Source organism: Lacerta agilis, chromosome Z (genome assembly GCF_009819535.1).
Source record: "Lacerta agilis isolate rLacAgi1 chromosome Z, rLacAgi1.pri, whole genome shotgun sequence".
In the NCBI taxonomy this organism is placed as follows: domain Eukaryota; kingdom Metazoa; phylum Chordata; class Lepidosauria; order Squamata; family Lacertidae; genus Lacerta; species Lacerta agilis.
The window spans coordinates 18,866,347-18,889,152 of record NC_046331.1 but is presented as its reverse complement, the minus strand read 5'-3'; the positions used below and the strand labels follow the sequence as shown (position 1 = coordinate 18,889,152).

General features: G+C 46.5%; 1 protein-coding gene across 1 annotated transcript in view; it reads left to right on the top strand.

Moving 5' to 3' along the window:
• Positions 1-6,644: 6,644 nt before the first annotated feature.
• The window catches only part of OPHN1 (oligophrenin 1), a 125,996-nt gene continuing 109,834 nt past the window's right edge, over positions 6,645-22,806 (top strand). Inside the window, exons 1-2 of the mRNA XM_033137449.1 lie at positions 6,645-6,856; positions 7,577-7,735. Of these exons, the coding sequence (XP_032993340.1) occupies positions 7,582-7,735 (154 nt within the window). The 5' untranslated portion in view covers positions 6,645-6,856; positions 7,577-7,581. The remainder of the gene's footprint in view (positions 6,857-7,576; positions 7,736-22,806) is intronic.

The following is a 22,806-nucleotide window of genomic DNA, read 5'->3' as shown; positions in this document are numbered from 1 at the left end:
TTCATCCCTTAGAATGGGAAAAATCCTGTGCAGGTCTATGTTAGGAGTCCTGACAGGGAGCTGTACAAAATTAAGTTAAGTTGCCAAGCAGCATCGTGCAGCCTGGATTCAACGGTTTTTGATGCAAGTCTTAATCTCTTTTAAGTTTATTGTTATTGCAACTGTTTGAAAGTCTTAAATTATTGTTGTTAATTTTTCTGGTTGATAATTTATTTATTTTTATCTTTTTTGTGAACTGTTTTGAGAGCCCCCCCCCTTTTTTACAGTCAACTAGTTATTGGTATATAAATTTTATGAAACAAAACAAAACAAAACAAAACAAAACAAAACAAAACAAAACAAAACAATAAAGAGTCAACAGTCAACACCTCTGCCTTCAATAAAGGCCTCCCTCTTAAGGGAGTTCTTTATTTTAACTTAAAAGTTTCTTGGGTTTCCCACCTTCTTGGTTGGATCAATCTGTATGTAACCTATAACGAAAAGGGGGGGAAAGGTTATCAACATTTTATTTTGGTTCCTTGTTTTGTTGTTAAAATAAAACCGGGGTGGGATACCTGCCATTGTGTATATTTCCACACAGAACAGTGGGGTCGGGAAATGACTCTAGCTGATTTTGAAGCTGCAATAATTGCAGAGAATAGTGAACTGAGATGGAAAGAACCAACAGAGCTGAATTTTGCAGAGTCTGAGTGAAGCAAACAGTTTGTAATCTCCAAAACGTCTCATTTTATAACATGTGCGTACCCGGGGGGAGGGGGGCAAAAAATAAATAAAAATTAAATGGTTATTGGCAGCCTAAAAGGAAAAAAGCTCTTCTAAAAAAGCTCAACTACTGGTCTTTCTCCCCCTCCCAAAATCTAAATAACAATTGAGCGTGTGTGTGTGTGTGTGTGTGTGTGTGTGTGTTGCGCCGGCTGATCCTTGCAAAGGAGCTTTGGAAACAGTTCCCTTGCATGGTGAGTAGTTCCTTTGTGAGGGCTGAGGAGTTTTTCAGCCATTTGGGGGCTTTCTGTTTGGGGGGGGAAGTTTTTCTGTTTTTTTGTTTTTTTTTTTATAAGAATTTATTGACATTTTTACTTATAACAACATACAACCTTAACCACACCTACATTTATACACATACAAAACAAATACAATTACACATCTAATACAAAAATTGCCATGATTTTTCTTCTTAATTAGACATCTCAAAAAAAAAATTTCTTTTTCCAATCTTGACAGTTGACTTCCCCTGCCTTTTCACCTTCGAGTTTATATCCATAATCTACTTTTTAACCTCTTCATTTAAAGAAATTAAACTTAATTATATATATAAAGTAAAACATTCATCTTAATCTTCATCTTAGTCTTAATCATCTTAATCTATAAACTTAAACCACTTAAAATGACTTCATTTATACCACATCCTCATAAATCCTCACAAATCATCCTCATCAAATCTATCTCTTCTATCCTTTGAACTGCTGCTAATAACATAGAAACTTGAAATATCTCTTTTCATGTTCAAACAAATAATAAAACAAACTATTGTTGACAGTGTTCACCCTCCAATTTCAAAATACCATAACAGATTGCTTTAGATTTTACTTAATACTTCACCCCACACCCCCTCTGTCCATTCTTCTTCTCCTGATGGCATCAGCACTGAACTTCCATGCAACTTCCCTCTCCCAACGTCCACAGATCCAGGCACAGTCCAAAGCTCTCCTTGCCACGAGCTCCGAGGTATCCAACTCTCCCTCTCTCAGCTTCTCCGGTTCTTTGTAGCATTCCTTTTCTTCTTGTAAATACCTTAATTCTCTGTCCCTGGCCCCCGAGCTCACACCTCGGGGACTGGATATAGCAAATCTTGACATCGCCTTGGGGCTGCCACCCCCAACAAGCGAATTTCCTCTCCGAAGTAGCTCATTCATTTCTTCCCATCTTTCCATCCATCCTCTCAGCTCTTTGACAAGATTTTCTTCCAAAGTGTCAAAAGTTTTGTTAGCCTCCTCTGTGGGCAGTTGGTTCCATTTCAGACCCCCACACAAGACTTTGACTTTTCTGTAAATTAGTTCCACCTTCAAGGCAGTGAGCCTTTGTTCATCTGTTAGTCCAGAGTTCAATACCAGTTCAAGGACGAAACCCAGCATACTGGCAGAGGAGGAGGAAGTGGGTATCATATTTCTTCTCCTGTCTCTTTGTTCGTCGCCATTTTCCTAAGCTGGAGCGCAAACACCGCAACTTTAAATAGAGATATTTTCCGCTAGTTAGCTTCCCAAGAAAAAAGTTTGCCAGTCTCATGTATCGATTTTAGATACTTTATAACCAGTTCTGTGGCAGCAATCCCTCAAATTGGTTAATTTCTTAGGCTCGAAGGGAGGGAGGCAGGCTGCCTTTCTCCTTCCCCCCGGATCGTTCCAAAAACACGATTTCTGCCAAGATTATTTACTCACGACCACCGGGTTCCTTTAGCTCCATTCTTCACAGGTAGAACTTGGACGCTCACCGCGGGCTTTGCCGCCGCATTTGCATCCCGGTTGGGGCATATCCCCGTAAGCCCGGCTCCGTTGTCCCTTCACCCCCACTCCCCCTTTACAGGGGGGCAGGGGAAGGGTTCGGAGCCTCCGCGGGCGCAGCCGGGGAGCCCAGGGTGCGGGACGCTCTTCCCGCACCCCAACCGGAGCCGCGCGCTGCGGTAGCGCGGCTCCTAACCCCCGGGATGGACAAGGCGCTTCAGACCCGAAGCAGCCTTCGACCACCCGGCGATGGCGTCGCCGCCGGAAGTCCGTTTTTCTGTTTTTTTTGAAGCTGTTTTTCTTTGCTGTTTACATAATATGGTCAGTAATCTAAAAACAAACTGAACCCCTAAAAATGGGGCATTCCTCATCCCCAAAAATGGTCAACAACTTTGAGCTGAACCCCCAAAAATGGGGGTAGATCACTGCTGAAAGTAGATCACAGTCTCTTGGGAGTTGGCCACCCCTGGTATAAGACATGTAACTAGAATAATTTTTTTTTAAAAAAAATTTCAAGCAAATAATTGTAATAACTACCGTAATAAAGCACTGCTATAATTATATATAATTTGCCTTAAAAAATTGATTTCATTCGCCTTTCCGTGCTGAAATGTCACAACCTGAAAGACCATGGCTTGCCCCCCCCCCCCGCAGTTTTGATCCTGGGTACGCCCCTGTTTTATAATGCACACTGGTTCCCAATGCCAGGGAACATACGAAGTGTGTCTCCGGCGGAAACAGAAAGGAAGATGGGCCAGATATCTGAGGCCAACTGCAGCAGCCTCCATGCAGAGAAAACATTTCCGCCCAACCAAAGCCCAACTGAAACAATTGGTGAATGGACCAGCTGTTGATGGGAGGGTTTTGCCTTTTTGCAGATAGTTGCTTGCTATGCTTAAGAATAGGATTCTTATGGGAACTGGTTCAAAAGCAAAGCAAGGTAAGTTTTTAATGGAGGATTAACTCTAGAAAAAGTTATCAGGCATCAGCTCAAGCTCATAAATGCACCCAAACAGCACATGAAAGTGCATTGCTGGGGTTCAGGACCTGCACATTATAAAAACAAAGAGCCACAGTGGCTATGCTCTGCCTCCACAGTTCGAGGCTGCAATGCTCCTGAGTATTAGTGGTTGGAGGAGGAGGAGTGTTCTTGTGCTCAGATCCTGCTTGCCCATCAACTCCAGCATCCTGCAATCACTGTGGACACATTACTGCCTCCAACTATGGAGGTGGATCAAAGCCATCATGGATGGCCAGTAGCCGTTGATAGCCTTGTGCTCCTCCATTCATGAATTTGTCCAACCCCTTTAAAAGCCATTCAAGGTGGTGGCCATCACTGCCTCCTGTGGGAGGAAATGCCCACCTTCATTGGCTGTCTATGAGTTTGAATGTTATGAGAGTAGGAAGAAAACTTATCTCACTCCCATTGTCTCCGTGCCATGCATAATTTTATAAGCTCTCTAAACGTGCAGCCCTATACAGCCTCCCCTGGGGTCGGATTACCCCTGCTGAACACAGCAGGTATTTATCTGGAGGAAGCATCCACGGGGTTATCATTTAGGCTACCTAAAGCTATGTAGACCCTGATTCAGTAGTGAACTTGAGAGAGGAAAGATGCACAGCCGGACCCTTCCACACAGTCTCCACCCACATTCTGGAGCGAGCAGAACTCGTTTTTGCTCCCCAGCTGGTAGGAGAGGCGGGGCTGGGGAGAGACCGGTAGGAATTTCATTCTCGATGAGGCAATTGTCAAAACAGATGAACGTGAAGCGGGAAGAAAGTGTGTTCAGCAGCTTTGTTATTTTCCTGTTTTCTAAAGAAGGGTGAGGGGAAACCCCAATATGTTATTGTGGAGAGCCACGTGGCCGTCTAAAGCCCCCCCCCCCAGTAAGATAATGAAGTCTAGGAGCTTGAAAATTACAAAAACGCATCACTAACTAATGCAAAGGACTGGAGAGGAAAACTACAACTCCCACTCGCCCTTGCGCGCAGTACTGCATGCAGAGGTTGAGTGGGCGTGTCGTGTCCCGACCAGCTGTTTGCATTTTCACCTCCAGAGGGTTCTCCCTTCTCTCTCCCCCACACTCAGCGAAGCTTTTTTGCAGCCTTAAATGTGGTGGGGGTGGGATTAGAAAGAGACCCCTCCTCTTTCGCAGCTAGAGCTTAGTTTTAACCCTTTTTGCTCCTGAGAAGGCGGCCAGGAAGCATTAGGACCAGATTATTTCGTGTTGCAGAAGCATCTCATAGGAAAACAGACCCACCCACACACACACCCCAACTCCTGCAGGATGCTGCTGCTGAAGACTCAAAAGGAGGTTTTCTTACATTTGTCCCTACTGTACTGAAAATCATTTTGTTAACTTGGGCCTAGTTCTCCAAACAGTTAAGGTCATATTGAATTCTGATTCTGTCTTCTAATCTACAGCGTTAGTTATCCCTCCTAGTTTGGTGTCATCTGCAAATCTGACGAGCATCCCCTCAATTCCTTCATCCAAATCATTTATAAAGACGTTGAACAACAACGGGCCTAGGACAGAACCCTGCGGCTCCCCACTTGTCACTTTTCCCCAGGTTGACAAGGAACCATTAATGAGTACTCTTTGGGTTCAGTCCACCCACCAGCTACAAATCCACGCTCGTTCAACCCACATTTTACCACCTTCCTTGCAAGAATATCATGGGGGCCTTTGTTAAAAGCATTACTGAAATCAAGATACTGTACACTATGTCAGAGATTTTGAACCTTTTTGAGACCACGGCTCCCTTGACCAACTACATTCTTTCTGCGGCACCCCTGTGGGGCTCAGGAGCCCAATTATGTCACCCCTTGCCTGCAGAGCTGGCAGCCTCTCACCCTTTTTTTGAACACCCTCCCTTGTGGAGTGTTTTCTCAGCTTCCTCTCCCCTCCCCTCTTCTTGGGAGTCCCCAGGGCAACCACTGCTGCTGCCCCTGGACTCTGAGCCACCAACCTCCCCCCCCCCCCCGCTCCAAAGAGAAGTGCGTCCCAGAGGCACCATTCACCTGCAAAGCTTATAGCCAGGGCTGCTGCAATAAACAGCTGTGCAAGCCTTTTGGGAGGCAGAGATGCAAGAGGAGCATCAGAGGAGTGAGGGAAAGAGGGACAGATGCCAGCGTTGCCCGCGACACACCTGACCATCACATAGCTGTAAACTTTTACCTTTTTTAAGGTAAATTAAAGGTAAATTCCGAATAGGATTCCTCGCAAGAAAAGGGAAAAGTTGACAGCTTTGCCATCATTCAAGACACTCCAGGGTGCCATGGCCCACTGTTTGAAAACCACTGCACTATGCCCACATCATTCTCCTGACCCACCAAGCTTGTTACTGTACTCCATTAAAAAAAAACAACTTTTTCCTCCAATGAGCTATTCCTCATTTAATACCCACAATAACCCTGTGAGGTAGGCTGAGAGCTGCAGTGACCCAGTGAGCTTAAAGGCTTAAGAGAGATTCATTCGTTCGTTCATTTGGAGCATCTTCGGCTGATCAGGACAAGACAGTCCGTGCCCACAGGCTTAATACAACCTAAAACCCAAACAAAGCAGGGCACGCAAGGGAAAAGGGACGGGGAGGGAAGAGGAAAACGCAAAGCCAAACTCAGGCACCGATCTTTCTCAACAATTTCTAAAAATGTGTTATAAATCTCTGCAGGTGAAGAGGCAGAAGGCTCGCTTTTCTGCTCCCAATTTCATAGGCAAGAAATACCTGCTCACAACTCATTCATTTGGACAGGAAAGAGGCAGGCAAGCAGGTGTGCGGTACCTAAGCTCGCAGATCTCTGGGGAGCAAGTGTGGCTACAATGGTGTCGGGATGTCGCCTTTCCCGCAAAATCTTTGGCTCTGCTCTGCCCACTTGAACCCGGCTTTTCCCGCTTCCTAGTCCGGCTCTCTAACCACTACCCAGCTCTGCCCCCTGGAGTACAGTACTTCCCACCGCCTCCAATGAACCGCAGAGTTGCAAAGTCGGAAGGGGTCCCAAGTGACATCTAGCCCAACCCCCTGCAGTGCGGGAAGCGAGGGCGGAGAAGCCCCGCGAAGCCCTCGGACTGTGCCTTTAAGGGAAGGGCAGGCGGAGCGGTAAGAGGGCGAGGCGCTGGGCGGGTACGGAAGGAGGCAGGCAGGCGAACAAAGCCCAGCCCGTCTCTGGCGCTAGTGGGAGGGGACTTGCAGCTGCGCGCCGGGCTGGATAGTGCTTCTGCGGTCGCCTGCTCCACCTCCAACTGGGTCCATTCAGAGCCGGCGCGGAAGCCTAAGCGGCCGTGGAAGAAGGGAAGAGAAGGGCCAGCCGGCTCCCTGCTGATGCGGCTTCAATTCGCCGTCACGCCAGATTTCTCCAGGTAGTTTCCTCCATATGCCCCCAAATCTTTTTTCTTGCGTCCGTGCGGAGGGCCGTTGGCACCGGCGTAGCAACCCCTGCCGGCGCCTGGGGTGGGTGGGTTGGTGGACACGCAACTCGCCCCTACACAACAAGAGGACGGGGTATCCAAATGGGCGGGGCGCGCCGCCCGAGCAAATGCATCCCTCCCGGCCAGCCCAGCGCTGCTGGAAAAAACATTGCGGGGGGCGCGGGACTCGGGAGGGAAGCCTGCAGGCCGGCGCGCGGCAGCTGCACCTCTCCCCTTCTAGGTGCCCTCCCGGCGGTGCATCCCGCAGTGTTTTTTTCCAACGGTGCTGGGCCCGCTCGCGGCCGGGAGGGATGCAGCGGCTGGGGAGCCCTGCAGGCCGCGCGCCACCCGCGGCCCGCCCGCTGGAGGGCGCCCTGCCGTCCCACCCCTCTCTTCCCTTCCTCCGCTGTTGCCTTTGGTGGTGAGCAGACGCCGTTCAGCCCCTGGATTCTCCTCTTCCCCTCACCCCCAGTGGTTTAAGAAGCGACCTAGCTGGGCTGCCCCCCTCCTACCCCGTCTGACGTCTTCCCTCAACAAGTCTGTGATTATAAAGGGAGGATTGCGGGGTGGGGGGGGGGAGGTTGGGCTTTCTTCTCTCTTTGGAAAAAAGCACGACTCTCCTCTTTTATTACCCTTCTTTCCACCCTCTTCTCCCCCCCCCCATCAAAAAAGGAGCCATGGGGCACCCTCCACTGGAGTTCAGCGATTGTTACCTGGACAGCCCTGACTTCAGAGAAAGGCTCAAATGTTATGAGCAGGAGCTGGAAAGGACCAACAAGTTCATCAAGGATGTCATCAAAGATGGGAACGCTCTCATCAGCGCCATCAAAAGTAAGGAGAGCCTGAAAACTCACCTGTATGTGTGTGGAATAAAGGCCGTGAGAGCAGGTTCAGGCCCAGTTGATTTCCCCCCTCTCCCCCGGCTTCCCAGCAAGGGTGACCCAGCTAAAAACATTTGCACTGGGTATAAAATAATGCACCACCTCATTTTTATGTCTAATAATAAGTATGATAATAGCAGTATTTTTTGAGGATCACACAACCATTTTTTGCATTCACACAGGGTTTTCTATAGAAAAACTGACAAATGCAGCCACATATCATAAGATGAGACTGCACTGTCAGATTGTCAAAGCACAGGAGCCAATCTTCACAGAGGGTCAGAAATGCATAGTTCACTATTCAGAACTGTGCACACATTGAGCACGAAAAATACATTTTGCTAAGAATTAAATAAAACATATGCATGATAGTTAGGCCCCAGGGACCCAGTAATTTGTATTGGCTCCCCTCATTGTGTGTGAGAGAGACAGAGAGACACGGTGCATTTGCATTTGTTGGGATGGGGATGGGCATTTCTCCTTGCAGCCTTGATTTTTCTCTCCCCTCCTCCACAAAAAAACATTGACTGCATCACTGCCTTGAGTGTGTGTGTGCCATTGACCCTGTCTGCACTGTACATTTAGAACACTGTCATCCCACTTTAAAACAGACATTGATTCTCTCAGAGAATCCTGGGAACTGTGCTGAATGGTGTTATGAGACCCCTATTCCCCTCCCCAGAGCTACAGTTCCCAGTGTGGTTTAATGATCAATCCCTCTTCCCAAGGAACTCAAGGAATTGTAGCTCTGGGAGGGGAATATGGAGGTTACTCCCAACAATTCTTCAGTACCCTTAAACTACACGAGCTAGAATTCTTTGGGGATGCCATGACTGTTTAATGTGGGATTGTACTGCTTTGAATGTATAGTACAGATTGGTCTTTTTGGTCTTTAAATGTACTAAGAGGTAGATTAAGGCTGGTGTTGAGTTCCTTGTGTTTGTTTAGGTGTCCCTAGCATAGTGCTGAGGATATTGAATTGTGAATCAGGAGAGTTTGGATTGCCAGAGGAGCTCTGCATGTTCTCTTGCAAGCAATATTAACCTTGCAGAAAGAGGCCTCGTGGATGCTCCCTAAAAGACATCCGGTTACTGAGGCTCTCAGAGCAGTTTATGACACAAAATATGATTTAAATGAACCAGGAATAAACACTTTCCAAACACACCCAGTAAAACCATTGCATGCTGACTCAGTCCTAGGGAGAACATCTCCACGCACTGAACAGTAAAAGTTGTTTTTTAAAATCCTGCTGCCACCCACCACCTCTGCTTCTTCTCGAGTTGCAGGAGGTATCTGTAGGGAGCAGGCTCCACGGGGAGGCCCTTTTTCTACTGGCTCCAGGTTTAAGGGGGGCTGCTTCTGATGATTTGTAAGGTGCAGTTCCTTAGAGTTCGCATGCCACAGAAAAAAAGCTAGCACTTTCCCTCCCCCGCCCTTTATGTAGGAAGATGCATGTATATTTCAATGCATGGAAAGGGAAATGTGCAAAATGTTCTCCAGAAATTGCTAATCTTACTTTGTGTTGAATAAGCAAGAAACTTATCCACTCTTTCCAAGCAGCAGGGGAGATGAGCTGCGGTGAACGTTTCCTGTGCTGCTGCTGACATCTTTATGGAGGAGAGGGCTGTAGAAGGCTGCTAGCCATGATGGCTATGCCCGCTTCCATGGTTGGAGGCAGCCATGTTTCTGAATCCCCGTAGCTGGAAACCACAATATGGGAATGGGCTGTTGGGCTCAAATCCTACACATGGTTTCCCATTGGGGCATCTGGCTGGCCACTGTGAGAACAGGATACTGGTCCCCTTCTCCCTGATCCAGCAAGCTCTTCTGATGTTAGCTTATGTAAGGACATAGGTTGTCCCAAATTCCTATAAAGCAGGTGTAGTCAATTTAAAGCAACGGGCAGGTCAGGAGTACTCCTTTTTACCCCAACCTTAGTCAGGATCTCCTTTTGTTGCCATTTGAATCCATTGGTTTGGTTCTTCACCTCTGAGCAACAGAAAACCAGCTTGCTCCATCTTCCGAGGGACAGATATTTGAAGGTGGCTGTCATATCAATGATTTGACCACATGCTCCTACTCAGCGGTTTCCTGTAGATGTTAAAAAGCATGGGTGAAAAAAATAAAACTCTGAGGAACCCCACACTGAAGACTCCACAAGGCCAAAGAGCACCCTGCAAGCATCACTCCCTAGCTACACAAAGATAAGATGGGGAAAGCCAGTAGTACATGTGAAAAGGATCTAGGGGTTCTGGTAGACCACAAACTGAACATGAGTCAATAGTGCTATTGCTATTCTGGGCTGCATCTGCAGAAGTCTATAGTGTCCCAATCAAGGGAAGTAATAGTACTGCTCTCTTCTGCCTTGGTCAGACCACACCTGGAGTACTATTTCCAGGAGGATATTGTCAAGCTGAAAGTTGACCAAGATAATAGAGGGTCTGGAAACCAAGCCTGATGAGGAATTGTGGATGGAGCTGGGTATATTTAGCCTAGAAAAGACAGAGAGGAGATATGATAGCCACCCTCAAATATCTGAACAGCTGTCACATGGAAGATGGAACAAGTTTGTTTTCTCCCCCTCTGGAGTGTAGGACCCAAACCAATGACTTCAAGGTACAAGAAAGGAGATTCCAACTAAACCTTAGGAAGAACTTTCTGACAATAAGAGTAGTGGGACAGTGGGACAGACTCCCTTGGGAGGGAGTGGACTCTCCTTCTTTGGAGGTTTTTAAGCAGAGGTTGGATGGCCATTTGTCATGGATGAGCTGCTTGAGGTTCCTGCACTGAAGGGGGTTGGACTGCATGCCCTTCAGTATCCTTTCCAGCTCTACAATTCTTTGATTCTATGATTCTGTGCAGTGCTTTTTTCTTCTTCTAGAAAATAGGTGCTGGTACTCACAATGAAGCTGCTACAGCAAGTGCCACACTTTTTAACGACAAAAAGAGGCGTTGGTACTCTGTACCCTTGCATACCCCCTGAAAATAAGCACTGATTCTATGACTTGCAGAGGTTCTCTCACCAGTTGAACTTTTCAAGCTTGGATAACATAGAATTGCTGCACCTTTCCTAAACCTGGTGCCCTTCACATGTTTTGGAATATAGCATCCCTCAGCCCCAGTCTGCTCTGTCATCTCCATAGTCCATCCTTGCCCTGTTCTGTCTCCACTGCCCTTGGAGACAAAATAATGTTACATATTTATATGCAGTTTAGCAGAACCCCATTGGCTTCATAATGGAGCAAGTTGGGCACTGGTGGGGTATCTGAAAGTCTTTATAAAGAGGTGCCTTTTTGGGGACTTGATGCCCAGGGTTTCCAGAATGCAAACCTTTTTCAGGTGGTCTGTGGCATGCCTGGATTTGTGCTTGAAGACAGAAGATGGCACTTTAAATATATTGATTTTTAATAATATTTTTATTGGGTCTTTTATTTCTTTTATTGTATTGCAGTTTAAATTCTTTCTATGGAATAAGTAAAAAAACAATAACACCAAAAATAAAAAAATATAATTACAAATCATACAGTTGATACAACAGGCAGGAAAAATGATGCAAGTGGTCCCCCAAAACCTCCAGCTGTTTTCATGTGGAGAGATTTATGGTAAGGTAGACATCTAGCATCAAGCTGTATGCAGATACTTAATTGAGCCTTGTTATTCAGAAGCACAGACTGCTGTACTGCGCACTGAACATGCTTTTTATGTTTTTGAGTAACTGCAGAGGACAAGGGTGTTGGGCTTCTTAGCTTTGCACACAGTGTACCTCCACTCAGGTAGGAAATTAATTATGCTGACACCCACGTAGCCTTTCACATTGTGACACGTAGGTGTGCTTGTTCCTTTTCAAGTATGCCAATGGTACTGCCGACTGGTTCATTCTTTGGGGCTTTTTCTGTGCATGCTGAAATTCCCAGGTTCATTCCCCAACTTTTCCAGGATAGACTGAAATCTTGGAAAGTCATTGCAGATTAAATCCAAGGCATGCGATGCAAATTCTCTGAGGGGTGGCAGTTTGTTTTTCAACCTGTCAACTAGGCTGCTGGACCTTTGATTAGCAAGCATCAGTAGCGCCACTAGGTTTGTACATATGCCAATTCACAGAGAATTTCATGGGCCCAATTCAAGCTGCTGTTACTTTTAAAGCCCTATATGGCTTGGGTCCAAGTACCTGAAGGAGAAGGTCTTCTGCTGAGGTTATTTTCCAGATAGCTGGTATTGATGTATCATGCAACCAGTACAGAGTTAAAGCAACAGTTACAGGTAGGTAGCCGTGTTGGTCTGCCATGGTGAAAACAAAATAAAAAATAAAAAAAATTCCTTCCAGTAGCACCTTAGAGACCAACTAAGTTTGTTCTTGGTATGAGCTTTCGTGTGCATGCACACTTACTCATCTCTCATGCTGTACAATTGAATTCAAAGCTGGCCTATAGCCTTGCTGCATAATTTTTGGAAAGATATGCTTGGCAATGAGCTCATCTTCTTTTGTGCATGTTTTGGAGCAAGATATAGGGTAATACCGTTGGAGCTGTTCCATCTGTTTTGTAGCCTTAAACTCGTAGGTTTAATTATAAGCAGTCTTTGTACCATCTGTGCACTTACATGGAAATTTAGATCAAATTAGCATGCATCCACCAGTAGGGTATAAATACTCTGCGGCCTCCCCTTACATTTGGGTAATGTTGAAAGCTGTTTGTGGGTTCGGTTGGGGAAATCTGTTTGCAGAACCGCCACTGAATAGAGATGCATGTGGCCCTTGCCCTTTGATTGCAATTGGTGATAGTAATTTTCTTTCCCAGTGATCTGAATACGTTTGGCCATAGATGCTTGAGTAGCCAGTGAGGCCAGAGAGAAGCATTATGGCGCTTAAGCTACCAAGTAAAAACTGATTCTGAACTAGTTAAGCTGCTACTGTTTCCTCCAAGGGATTTTGGGAAATATAACTTTGGGAGACAAAGATATCTCCTAAGAAAAGTACAGTAGCCTCCCACTCCCAAAGGGGCTGCAGAATTGGTTGGAACTGAGCTAGCAGACATGCCCATTTTTCTCATTTGCTTGCATTTTTAAAATATTGGCAAGTTCTTGAATGTTCTATACAATAAAACCAGCAAGCAATAATTTAAACTGTGTATTTTTTGCTGGCTCAGTACTGTGCTGTTTTATTGTGTTGCTGGACTTTGTTAAATGGATATGGTTAACTTACTGATTTGACTATATACCAAGTTCTTAAAGGGTCCCCCCTTTAATCTCTTTTGACTACTGTTGGCCAACCCAAATCGCTATGGAGAGATTGGTGGAATAGACATTTTTTTTAAAAAAATTAAGCAAAATACATGAATAGTTTGGCTAGATTCTTTTGCTGTAAAAAGTACAACTGGTTTTTAAACTCTGAATGGTGAGATGCAACCCTTAAAAATTAAGATAAGTAATACCTGTGTAATCTGGGCTGTAAACCAAAATATCTTAAAATGTGTTCCCAGCTTTCTGGGATTGCTAAACAGTTGAATTAATGACAGTCAGGCTTGGGGCCAAATTGCAGTCATACAGAATGCAGGAATATCTTAGGAAGCCTGCTTATCTTGGGTCCGACCATAGTTGTTGTTCATTTATGGCACCATCACAGGAATATCAGAAGCTGTGTAATATCAAGTCAGACCATTGGTCCATCTTGCTCAGTATTGCCTCCCCTGGCTGGCAGTAACTCTAGGGCTTCAGACAGGAAGGAAAGGATTGTTCAGTCAGCAAAGTATGGGACTCTTAATCTCAAGGTTGTGGGTTCAAGCCCCACATGGGGCAAAAAGATTCCTGCATGTTTTTAAAGTACATCTTACCTTGGATCCCTTGCAAGTCGAACGTTTTGACTCCCTAATGCTGCAAACCCAGAAGTGAGTGTTTCAGTTTGCAAACGTTCTTTGGAACCCGAACGTCCAATGCAGCTTCTGATTGGCTGCAGGAGCTTCCTGCAGCCAATCGGAAGCTGCGCCTTGATTTCCAAACATTTTGGAAGTCGAACGGACTTCCAGAATGCATTCCATTCGAATTCCGAGGTACAACTGTATGCACTGGTGGAGGAAGAGGAGTGTGGGGGGAGTGCACTGCCGCTGGCAGCGCGATCCTGGTGGGGTGCCATCACGGCTGCCCCCCCCGTCCACACTGGACGCCACGTCCCTGCAGGCGGTGTGCCACGCCCCCAGGACGCACGCTATGCCCCTACGGGCAGTGTGCCACACCTCCGGGACGTGCGCCTGCTCTCTGCCCCCCCCCCCAGTGCTGGAGCATGAAGCCCCGTCACTGACTGTATGTCCCTCCTTGTTTTTAATGTTTCTATAAGGGATTGTTCGTTTGTTAGTAAGTTGCTTTGGGTTACCTTGGGGAAGATGAAGTGACAAGCAAATTTAGTAAATAAGAATAACAACCCCCCACTAGGATCTGGTTACCTACTGTGAGAACAGGATGCAGGACTAGCCTGATCCAGCACCTCCGCTCATGTTCTGACTCGCTCCAGCTCTCCAGGGGTTCAGGCAGGGAACGTTCCCAGCCCTACCTGGGTATGGAACCAGAAACCTTCTACATGCAAAGCAGATGTTCTGCCACTGAGCCACAACCGTCCCCCTTAGGAAGCTGGCTGAGCAAACAAACAGGAATGGAAGGGGTTAAGTGGCTGCTCCACCTGCTTGTGCCACCCCCCACTTATTACTTTAGCACCCCCCACAAGTGTTGTTCATCCAAAAAACTGGGAGGAATGGTGGCAGACAAGTTCATGGCATGTAGCGTGACCTTTCCTTTAGCTTGGGGTGAAATATCTTTTGTGTATGTTTAAAATGCACATCTATAGCGTAACAATGTGCAGCCTCAGCACACCTGTGTGTAAACAAGTGAAACGTACATTTATTTACTTGCATTTTGTAAGGGGGGAACCTCCCACCCCCCCACCCCCGGTCATATAATGAGAGTTTTCTAATGTGTGTAGGATCCTAGACGCCTTGACGAAGGGCCACACTGTAATTCTTCAAGGCCTTCAGTTGTAATTAAAGAAAACAAGTGTGAAACATCTTCCAGTTCATCTGTTTCTTGGCTCATAACACCACGAGAGAAGAGTCTGCCCATAAATTCCTTTCAGCTTCTCTCAGAAGCACGTGCAAAAAATAAAATAAAATACATGGGTGTTTCCTTCTGCATCCTCAGATTGTCGAGAGTGCCCCACCTGGCTCAAAAATCCTTTTGTGCAATTTGGGAGAAGAAATAACAACGTCCTCCTGAACTTCCAGTGCCCACTTACTAATTGGATATATAATTACCCACCTCCTAGTTTTCTGGCAAATGGAAGCATAATATCTTTCCAGGTCATGCAAAAGCAAGTTCTCAGAAGGCTTTTCGGGAAATTCCAATTAAAGGCTGTTGTACGTGAAAGAAAGTCACAATATTTAATCTGTCATCAGAGATGACCTGGAGGTGAACTTTCTTGAGGAGTGTAAGCTCACATATATTCAAAGCACTCGTAGACCACCCTAACAGTCATGGCTTCCTCCAAAGAATCCTGGGAACTGTAGTTCATGAAGGTTCTCCTAACAACTCTCCTCCTCCTCCTCCTTTGCAAACTAGAGTTCTGAGGATTCTTTCATGGTGCTGGGGAATCCATTACTGTTAAAAGGAGTACCACTGCTTTAATGATGTGGATAATGTAGATATGACATGAGTCATAGAACCATAGAACTGTAACTTGAATCTATTGGTTTAGGTCTTACCCCCTGGAGCAAGAGAAAACAAGCTTACTCTTCCATGTGACAGCCCTTTAGATATTTGAAGATGGCTTTCATATCTCCTCTCAGTCTCCTCTTTTCTAAGCCAAACATACCCAACTCACTCATTCTTCATAAGGCTTAATTTCCAGACCCTTAATCACCCAACTTGTTTATATCCTTCATAAAATGTGGCACCCAGCACCGGACACAGTACTCTAGGAAGGTTCTTGCCAAGGCAAAATAGAGTGGTACTATTAGTTCACTTGATCTGGACACTGTGCTTCTGTCGATGCAGCCTAGAATAGCATTAGCTTTTTACTGCTTCTCCATCACACTGTTAAATAAGCTATCTTTAGCCATCTCACCCCTTGCTTTTTCCTGTAAGACCAATTGCAGTCGTTAACAGTCATCAACAGGTTTTCCACACCTACGGTATCAGGCAATCACCCATCCCCACCATCCTTCTGAGTAATACCCCTCCCAACTCTCTCACTAAATACAAGGGGCTGGTCTGGTGACTTCTGTTTCAGTGTATCTGAAGAAGTGTGCATGCACATGAAAGCTCATACCAAGAACAAACTTAGTTGGTCTCTAAGGTGCTACTGGAAGGATTTTTTTAATTTTTATTTTGTTTTGACTGTTAACTCATGTTAAGTCTGACTCCACAGCTGAATAGCTATTGCTGGAAACCACAGTAGGGGAGAGTGGTGTTGTGCTTGAATCCTGTTCATCGGTTTCCCATTGGGGCATCTTTTCGGCCGCTGTGAGAACATGATGCTGGGCTAGGACTTTGGCCTGACCTAGCAGGCTCTTCATAGGATATTAGGATATTATGTGTGGTTTGTGGGTTGACAGCAACTTTTCTTTCCATCAATTTTGAGTATTGCTGTGGCAGTGGGGGAATCGTTGAGGAAGCCTCCCTTGTGGTCAGGCTGTATATATCCAGGCCTGCAGTCTGCCACCAAGTCCGGATGATGACAACAACAGCAACAACAACAATAATAACAATAATTTATTTATACCCTGCCCATCTGGCTGGGTTTCCCCAGCCACTCGGGCCGCTTCCAGCAGAATGTTAAAATACAATAATCTATTAAACATTAAAAGCTTCCCTAAACAGGGCTGCTTTCAGATGTCTTCTAAAAGTCTGGTAGTTGTTTTTCTCTTTGACATCTGGTGGGAGGGCATTCCACAGGGCAGGTGCCACAACCAAGAAGGCTCTCTGCCTGGTTCCCTGTAACTTGGCTTCTCGCAGCAAGGGAACCGCAAGAAGGCCCTCGGCACTGGACTTCAGTGTCCGGGTAGAACGATGTGGGTGGAGACGCCCCTTCAGGTATACTGGACCGAGGCCGTTTAGGGTTTTAAAGGTCAGCACCAACACTTTGGTTTTTTCCCCAGTATGCTAATCATTTCCCCCCCAATTTTTTTATTGATTTTTAATATAACACAAATAAAAACACTACACAAAAACTACATACAAAACCAAAACACCATAAAAAACAATATGACTAAACAAAAAACAAAAATACCTACCGTATTTAAACCTGTCTAATTTTCTATATAACATTGTAGATTGACTTCCTCTCGTCCTCTCTGGCTGCTTTCCTTGTAAATCATCTTCAGTAATTTCCTTACATTTTTATATTCTAACTTAAAACTTTAATCAACTTACCATATTTTAACTTCCTTATCATTACTTCCTCTATTACTAAATGCAATCTACCGGTAACTTCTATCTCTAGCCTTCGTATTTCTACCTGTCTGCATTTAAATACTTATTTTAACATATTTTTTCAAATATACTTTAAATTTAGTCCAATCTTTCTCCACCACGTTGTCCATCTGGTTTCGGAGTTTCCCGGTCAGTTCAGCGAGTTCCATATAATCCATCATTTTCATCTGCCAATCTTGAATCGTAGCTATTTCTTCTGTCTTCCAATTCTTTGCCAGCAAAATCCTTGCTGCTGTTGTGGCATACATAAAAACTATTCTATCTTATCTTAAAATTTCTTGGTTTAGAATACCCAGTAAAAAGGCTTCTGGTTTTTTACTAAACGTGTTTTTCAACACTTTTTTTCAACTCATTATAAATCTTGTCCCAGAAGTCTTTTACTTTCGGGCACATCCACCACATATGAAAGAATGTCCCTTCTGCTTGTTTACATTTCCAGCATTTACTACATTGTCGATGGTAAATTTTGGCCAACTTAACCGGAGTTAAATACCATCTATACATCATTTTCATTACATTTTCTCTCAGGCTATTACATGCTGAAAATTTCATACCTGTCTTCCACAACCTTTCCTAATCCTCCAACATAATATTGTGCCCTACATCCTTTGCCCATTCAATCATTACCGATTTAACCATCTCATCTTTCATATTCCACTCCAGCAACAAATTATACATTCTAGACAGATTTTTAACCTTTGGTTCTATCAATTCCGTTTCCAACTTGGATTTCTCTGATTGAAAGCCATATTTCTTATCTATTTTATACAACTCATTAATCTGGTAATATTGCAGCCAATCAAATACTTTCCCTTTCATCTGTTCATATGATTTCAATTTGTACGTATCTCCGTCTTGAACCAAAATGTCAGTATATCTTGGCCATTCACCTTCCATGTTTATTCTTTTATGAGCTTTAGCTTCTAAGGGTGAAATCCACCTGGGTGTTTTCCTTTCTAACAAATCTTTATATCTCAGCCAAACCTGGAACCAGCACCAACACTTTGAATTGTGCTTGGAAACATACTGGGAGCCAATGTAGGTCTTTCCAGACCTATGTGGTCCCGGCGGCCACTCCCAGTCACCAGTCTAGCTGCCACATTCTGGATTAATTGCAGTTTCCGGGTCACCTTCAAAGGTAGCCCCACACAGAGTGCATTGCAGTAATCCAAGCGAGAGATACCTAGAGCATGCACCACATTGGCGAGACAGTCCGTGGGCAGGTAGGGTCTCAGCCTGCGTACCAGATGGAGCTGGTAGACAGCTGCCCTGGACACAGAATTAACCTGCACCTCCATGGATAGCTGTGAATCCAAAATGACTCCCAGGCTGCACACCTGGTCCTTCAGGGGCACAGTTACCCCATTGAGGACCAGGGAGTCCTCTACACCTGCCCGCCTCCTGTCCCCCAAGAACAGTACTCCTGTCTTGTCAGGATTCAACCTCAATGAAAATGGTCTCCCCTGGAAGATGGAGGAAGAATGGCAGTGTGCTTCTAGGAGATATGAAATGAGTGATGTGTGTTCAAAACCATAAAGGAAGGCATATGAGAGAGAAGAACCACACACACATACAGTCACTCTAAGATTAGGGGAATTTTTAAAGCAGCTGTTTAGGTTCCCCCCCCATCTCCCCCCCCCCCAGCAATACATAATAGCTTGTATTTGTTTTGGAATCCAGCCCAAGCACTGTGGGAATGATTTGCGTTGGTTGTGATGTCACCCTGATGTAAGCTCTTCTCGCTGGGTATCACTAAAACTGCTTTGCATGCAGAATATTCCAGGTTCAATTCCCAATTGCATCTCCCAGGTAGGGCTGGGAATGTCCCCTATCTGGAGTCCCCTGCCTGGAACCCTGGAAAACCCCTGCCAGTCAGTGTAGGCAGTTGTGAGTTTGACGGATCAATAAAAACATAAGCAGAGCTTGTGGGAAACCCACAAGCAGGGTTCAAGTGCGAGAGCCCTCTCCCCTTCCCTGTGATTTCCAGCAATTATGTGACTCAACAGAAGGCAGCTTTCTATGTACATGTGTGTTGTAAGGGGAGGCACCAGGGCCCAGGGGCGTCGCTAGGGGGGTGCGGTGGGGGCGGTACGCCCCCGGGCGACAGGGGCGACAAGCGGTGGGTGGGGACGACAAGCGGCGGGTGGGGGTGACAAGCGGCGCCCCTCCCGCCACTCCCCAGGCAACGCCGGTCACCCTGGGAGCAGCAGCGCTGCACGGACGGGGTGCTCCCTTGGCCGTGCGCTGTTGCTCCCGGGGCGACGGAGCGAGCGGCGGCGCGTGGGGGTGACAAGCGGCAGCCCCTCCCGCCATTCCCAAGCACTGCCGCTCCCTCCGTCACCCAAGGAGCAACAGCGCACGGCCGAGCGAGCACCCCGTCCGTGCAGCGCTGCTGCTCCTGAGGTGACCGGCAGCGTGGGGAGTGGCAGGAGGGGCCGTCGCTTGTCACCCCCACGCGCCGCCACTCGCTCCGTCCCCCGGGAGCAGCAGCGCACGGTGTGTGCGGTGCTGCTGCTCCTGGGGCAACGGAGCGAACGGCGGCACGTGGGGGTGACAAGAGGCAGCCCCTCCCACCATTCCCACGCGCTGCCGCTCCCTCCGTCACCCTGGGAGCGGCAGCGCACGGCCCGACGACGGAGTGCGCCTGCACGCGCAGGCGCACTCTGTCATCGGATCGCCGCTTCCACAGCCTCCTTTTGAGCCGGAGAGCTTAAAAGCGAGCTCTTCGGCTTAAAAGAGGGCTGCAGAAGCGGCGCCGGCACTCCCGGAAACGCCCTGGGGGCGGAGCGTCATGACGTCACAATGTGATGTCACGACGCCCCGCCCCCGGGGCGTTTCCTTTGCCGCCCCGGGTACCGCGGAGCCTTACTCCGCCACTGCCATGGCCCATTGGTAGGGCACCTGCTACACATGCAGAAGGTCCCGGGTTCAGTCCCCAGCAGTATCTCCAGGTTGGGCTGGAAGTGTCCCCTGCCTGAAACCCTGAAGAGCCACTGCTGGCCAGTGCAGACAGTACTGAGCTAGAGGGACCAATGGTCTCAGACATCTTCCTATGGCTAGCCGAAAGTATCAGTTAAAACGGAGGAGCATTTGTGTGGAGAGTACTGCCCACCTACCCCCAAAATAGTACAGGGGAGAAAAGGAAGAGCAAACATAGGAAGCTGTCTCCCACTGAGTAACACCATTAGTCCATCTAGCTTAGTACAGTATTGTCTGCACTGACTGTCAGTGTGTCAGAGGCGAGCCAGCAATAAATCATGCCGTGCAAGATGGAGTTAACTCTTTATTAGCAAAAACATGATCGACACAGGAATGTCAGGCCTAAGGAACACGGCATCTCTTATTCGTATTTTTAATAGGTTTGTTTTTTAAATATTGTTTTAATTTGATTAGGGCTTAATTACTTTTTAACTATGATATTTTATGAATGTTTTTAGCTTTTTGTATTTGATTAGGCCATGCATGAGGCTTTACTGTCTTCTTGAATCTCACATTCCTGGGACTTTCCTGTTCTCTTCAGCCCCTTTCCCTGCTTCTCTGGGGCAGTTTCCACTTCGCTTCTTCCTCAGAGACTCTGCTCCTTCAGTGCCTTCTTCCTATTCAGCTTGCCAATTTGCTTCTCATTACTTCACCCCATTTGTTTTGCTGACAGCAGAGTGTGGCCCTTCCTGACTTCTTGGACACGGTGTCGGAATTTGCTTCCAACCAAGCTGGCTTTCCACTTAGTCCCAGGACTCGCCCTTTCCTGCTATGCGATTAGGATACACCAGAATTGCATCTTGCATGCGGTTGAGTTGCGCGATTTCAACCATACGTGGTTGAAGGTGAGCTGCTTGAAATTGTTCATATCAAATCCCAAGCAAAAGAGCTTAAAAGCTCTTTTCTCGCTGAGTCTGCTTGGCACGAAAAGAGCTTTTCAGCTCTCCACTTTGCTTGAGGGGCAAGGCCGGCTCAGTGCCCCAGCTCTGGGATGCTGTTGCAAGATCTCACCGGGCACAAGATCTTGTGTGAGCATCCTTGGCTTCTCAGAACTGGCACATCCAAGAAAGGCAGGGGGCTTAAAGCCTCTTTTAGTGCCAGGTCTGCTTGGGTTGCCCAGCATAAAAAGAACCTTTGAGCTATTTGCCTTACTTGCTGGGCAAGGCCCCTTGACTGTGTGGTTTCTGGAAGTACTGGGGATTCTCTCTCCCTTCCCCTGCTAGCTGCAGGGGTGGCTCCAAGAGGCTGGGTATACGTGGACCTCTTGGAACTGAACCCCCATGTAAGATGTGATCATAGTGTATAGTCCATACCTAGGCAGGCCTCCTCACATGACTGTTCATTAAAGTTTTTGGAACTTGAGTACAGAGGATATTGCAAATAAGGTGGTCGTCTTCTGTGCTTCCACACATCCACTGTGTAAAGAGTACAGATCCCCACCCCCCTGCAGCAAATATTAGCCTAGACTGCACCAGAGATCTCTCCTGGATTCCTGCGTGAAAAATGTCCTGTGCTACAAAAGCATCATTAGTTCAGAGCCAGCCTGTGGTGCATTGATGATGATGTTTGAGGGATCCTCCTGCTGGATGCTCAGAAGAAGCCTTCTGTCTTGTGGAAAGCTGCTAAAACAACTTTGTATTTTCCAAAACATTTGGGCTGGCAGTAGGAGCAAATGTAAATGGGCAGCTCTGGTTTGGTCAAGCGGCGGGTATGAAGAGAGCTATTCTTCCCTTTTGCTTCTACTACATCTTTTGACAGCAAAGCACTTCAAGGCAGGCTGACTTAGATGGTTGTTAGCCAAAGGGGAATGTAAACTTTCTCTATCCTTAGCTGCTTTTTTATAGGAAGATTCAATACAGAGAAAAGGAAGTACTTCATGCAGTGCATAGTAAAGCTATGGAACCTGCTCCCAAAGGAGGCAGTGAAACCTGACTGGCTTTAATAGAGGATTCATCAAATTCATGGAGGGAGAGAGGTCTACTGATGGCTACAAGCCACAGTGGCTGTGCTTTACCCTCCACAGCTGGAGACAGTCATGCTTCTGAATACCAGTTGCTGGAAACCGCAGAGGGCAGAGAGGCCTTGTGTTCTGGTCCTGCTTGCAGGTTTTGCAGAAGTGGCGTCTGTTCACGGGCTCCCTGTTGCTTGGCTGCAGTTTGCACAAATCTGCCAGGCTGCGTTCATCTGCAGAGAACTGACTTTTGTGGCTTTGGAGAAACGTGACTGCTATCGGTTGTGCTGACAAAAGGTCTCCCAGGCTGCATTATAAAATAACAAGCTACACTTTCCAGTAAAAGGGTGCCTGGTTTTCTAGAATAAATATTCCTGCTTTGCATGGCTGGCTTTAATGGCATAGCTCTGCTTATGTCCAAATACAGTGCCTTAAGCTTTTAAAAACAAAATGCTAGAGTGTCAGTGCATTGATGTGAACTTGGAGTCATTCTGGACCTTGCAGCTGTCATGCAGAACCCAACCAAAATGGTGCCATGGGCTTGGAGGAGGTTGGAATAGTTGATTCTTTGCTTCTTAGGATGTAATTCCTGCATTGCAGGGGGTTGGACTAGATTACCC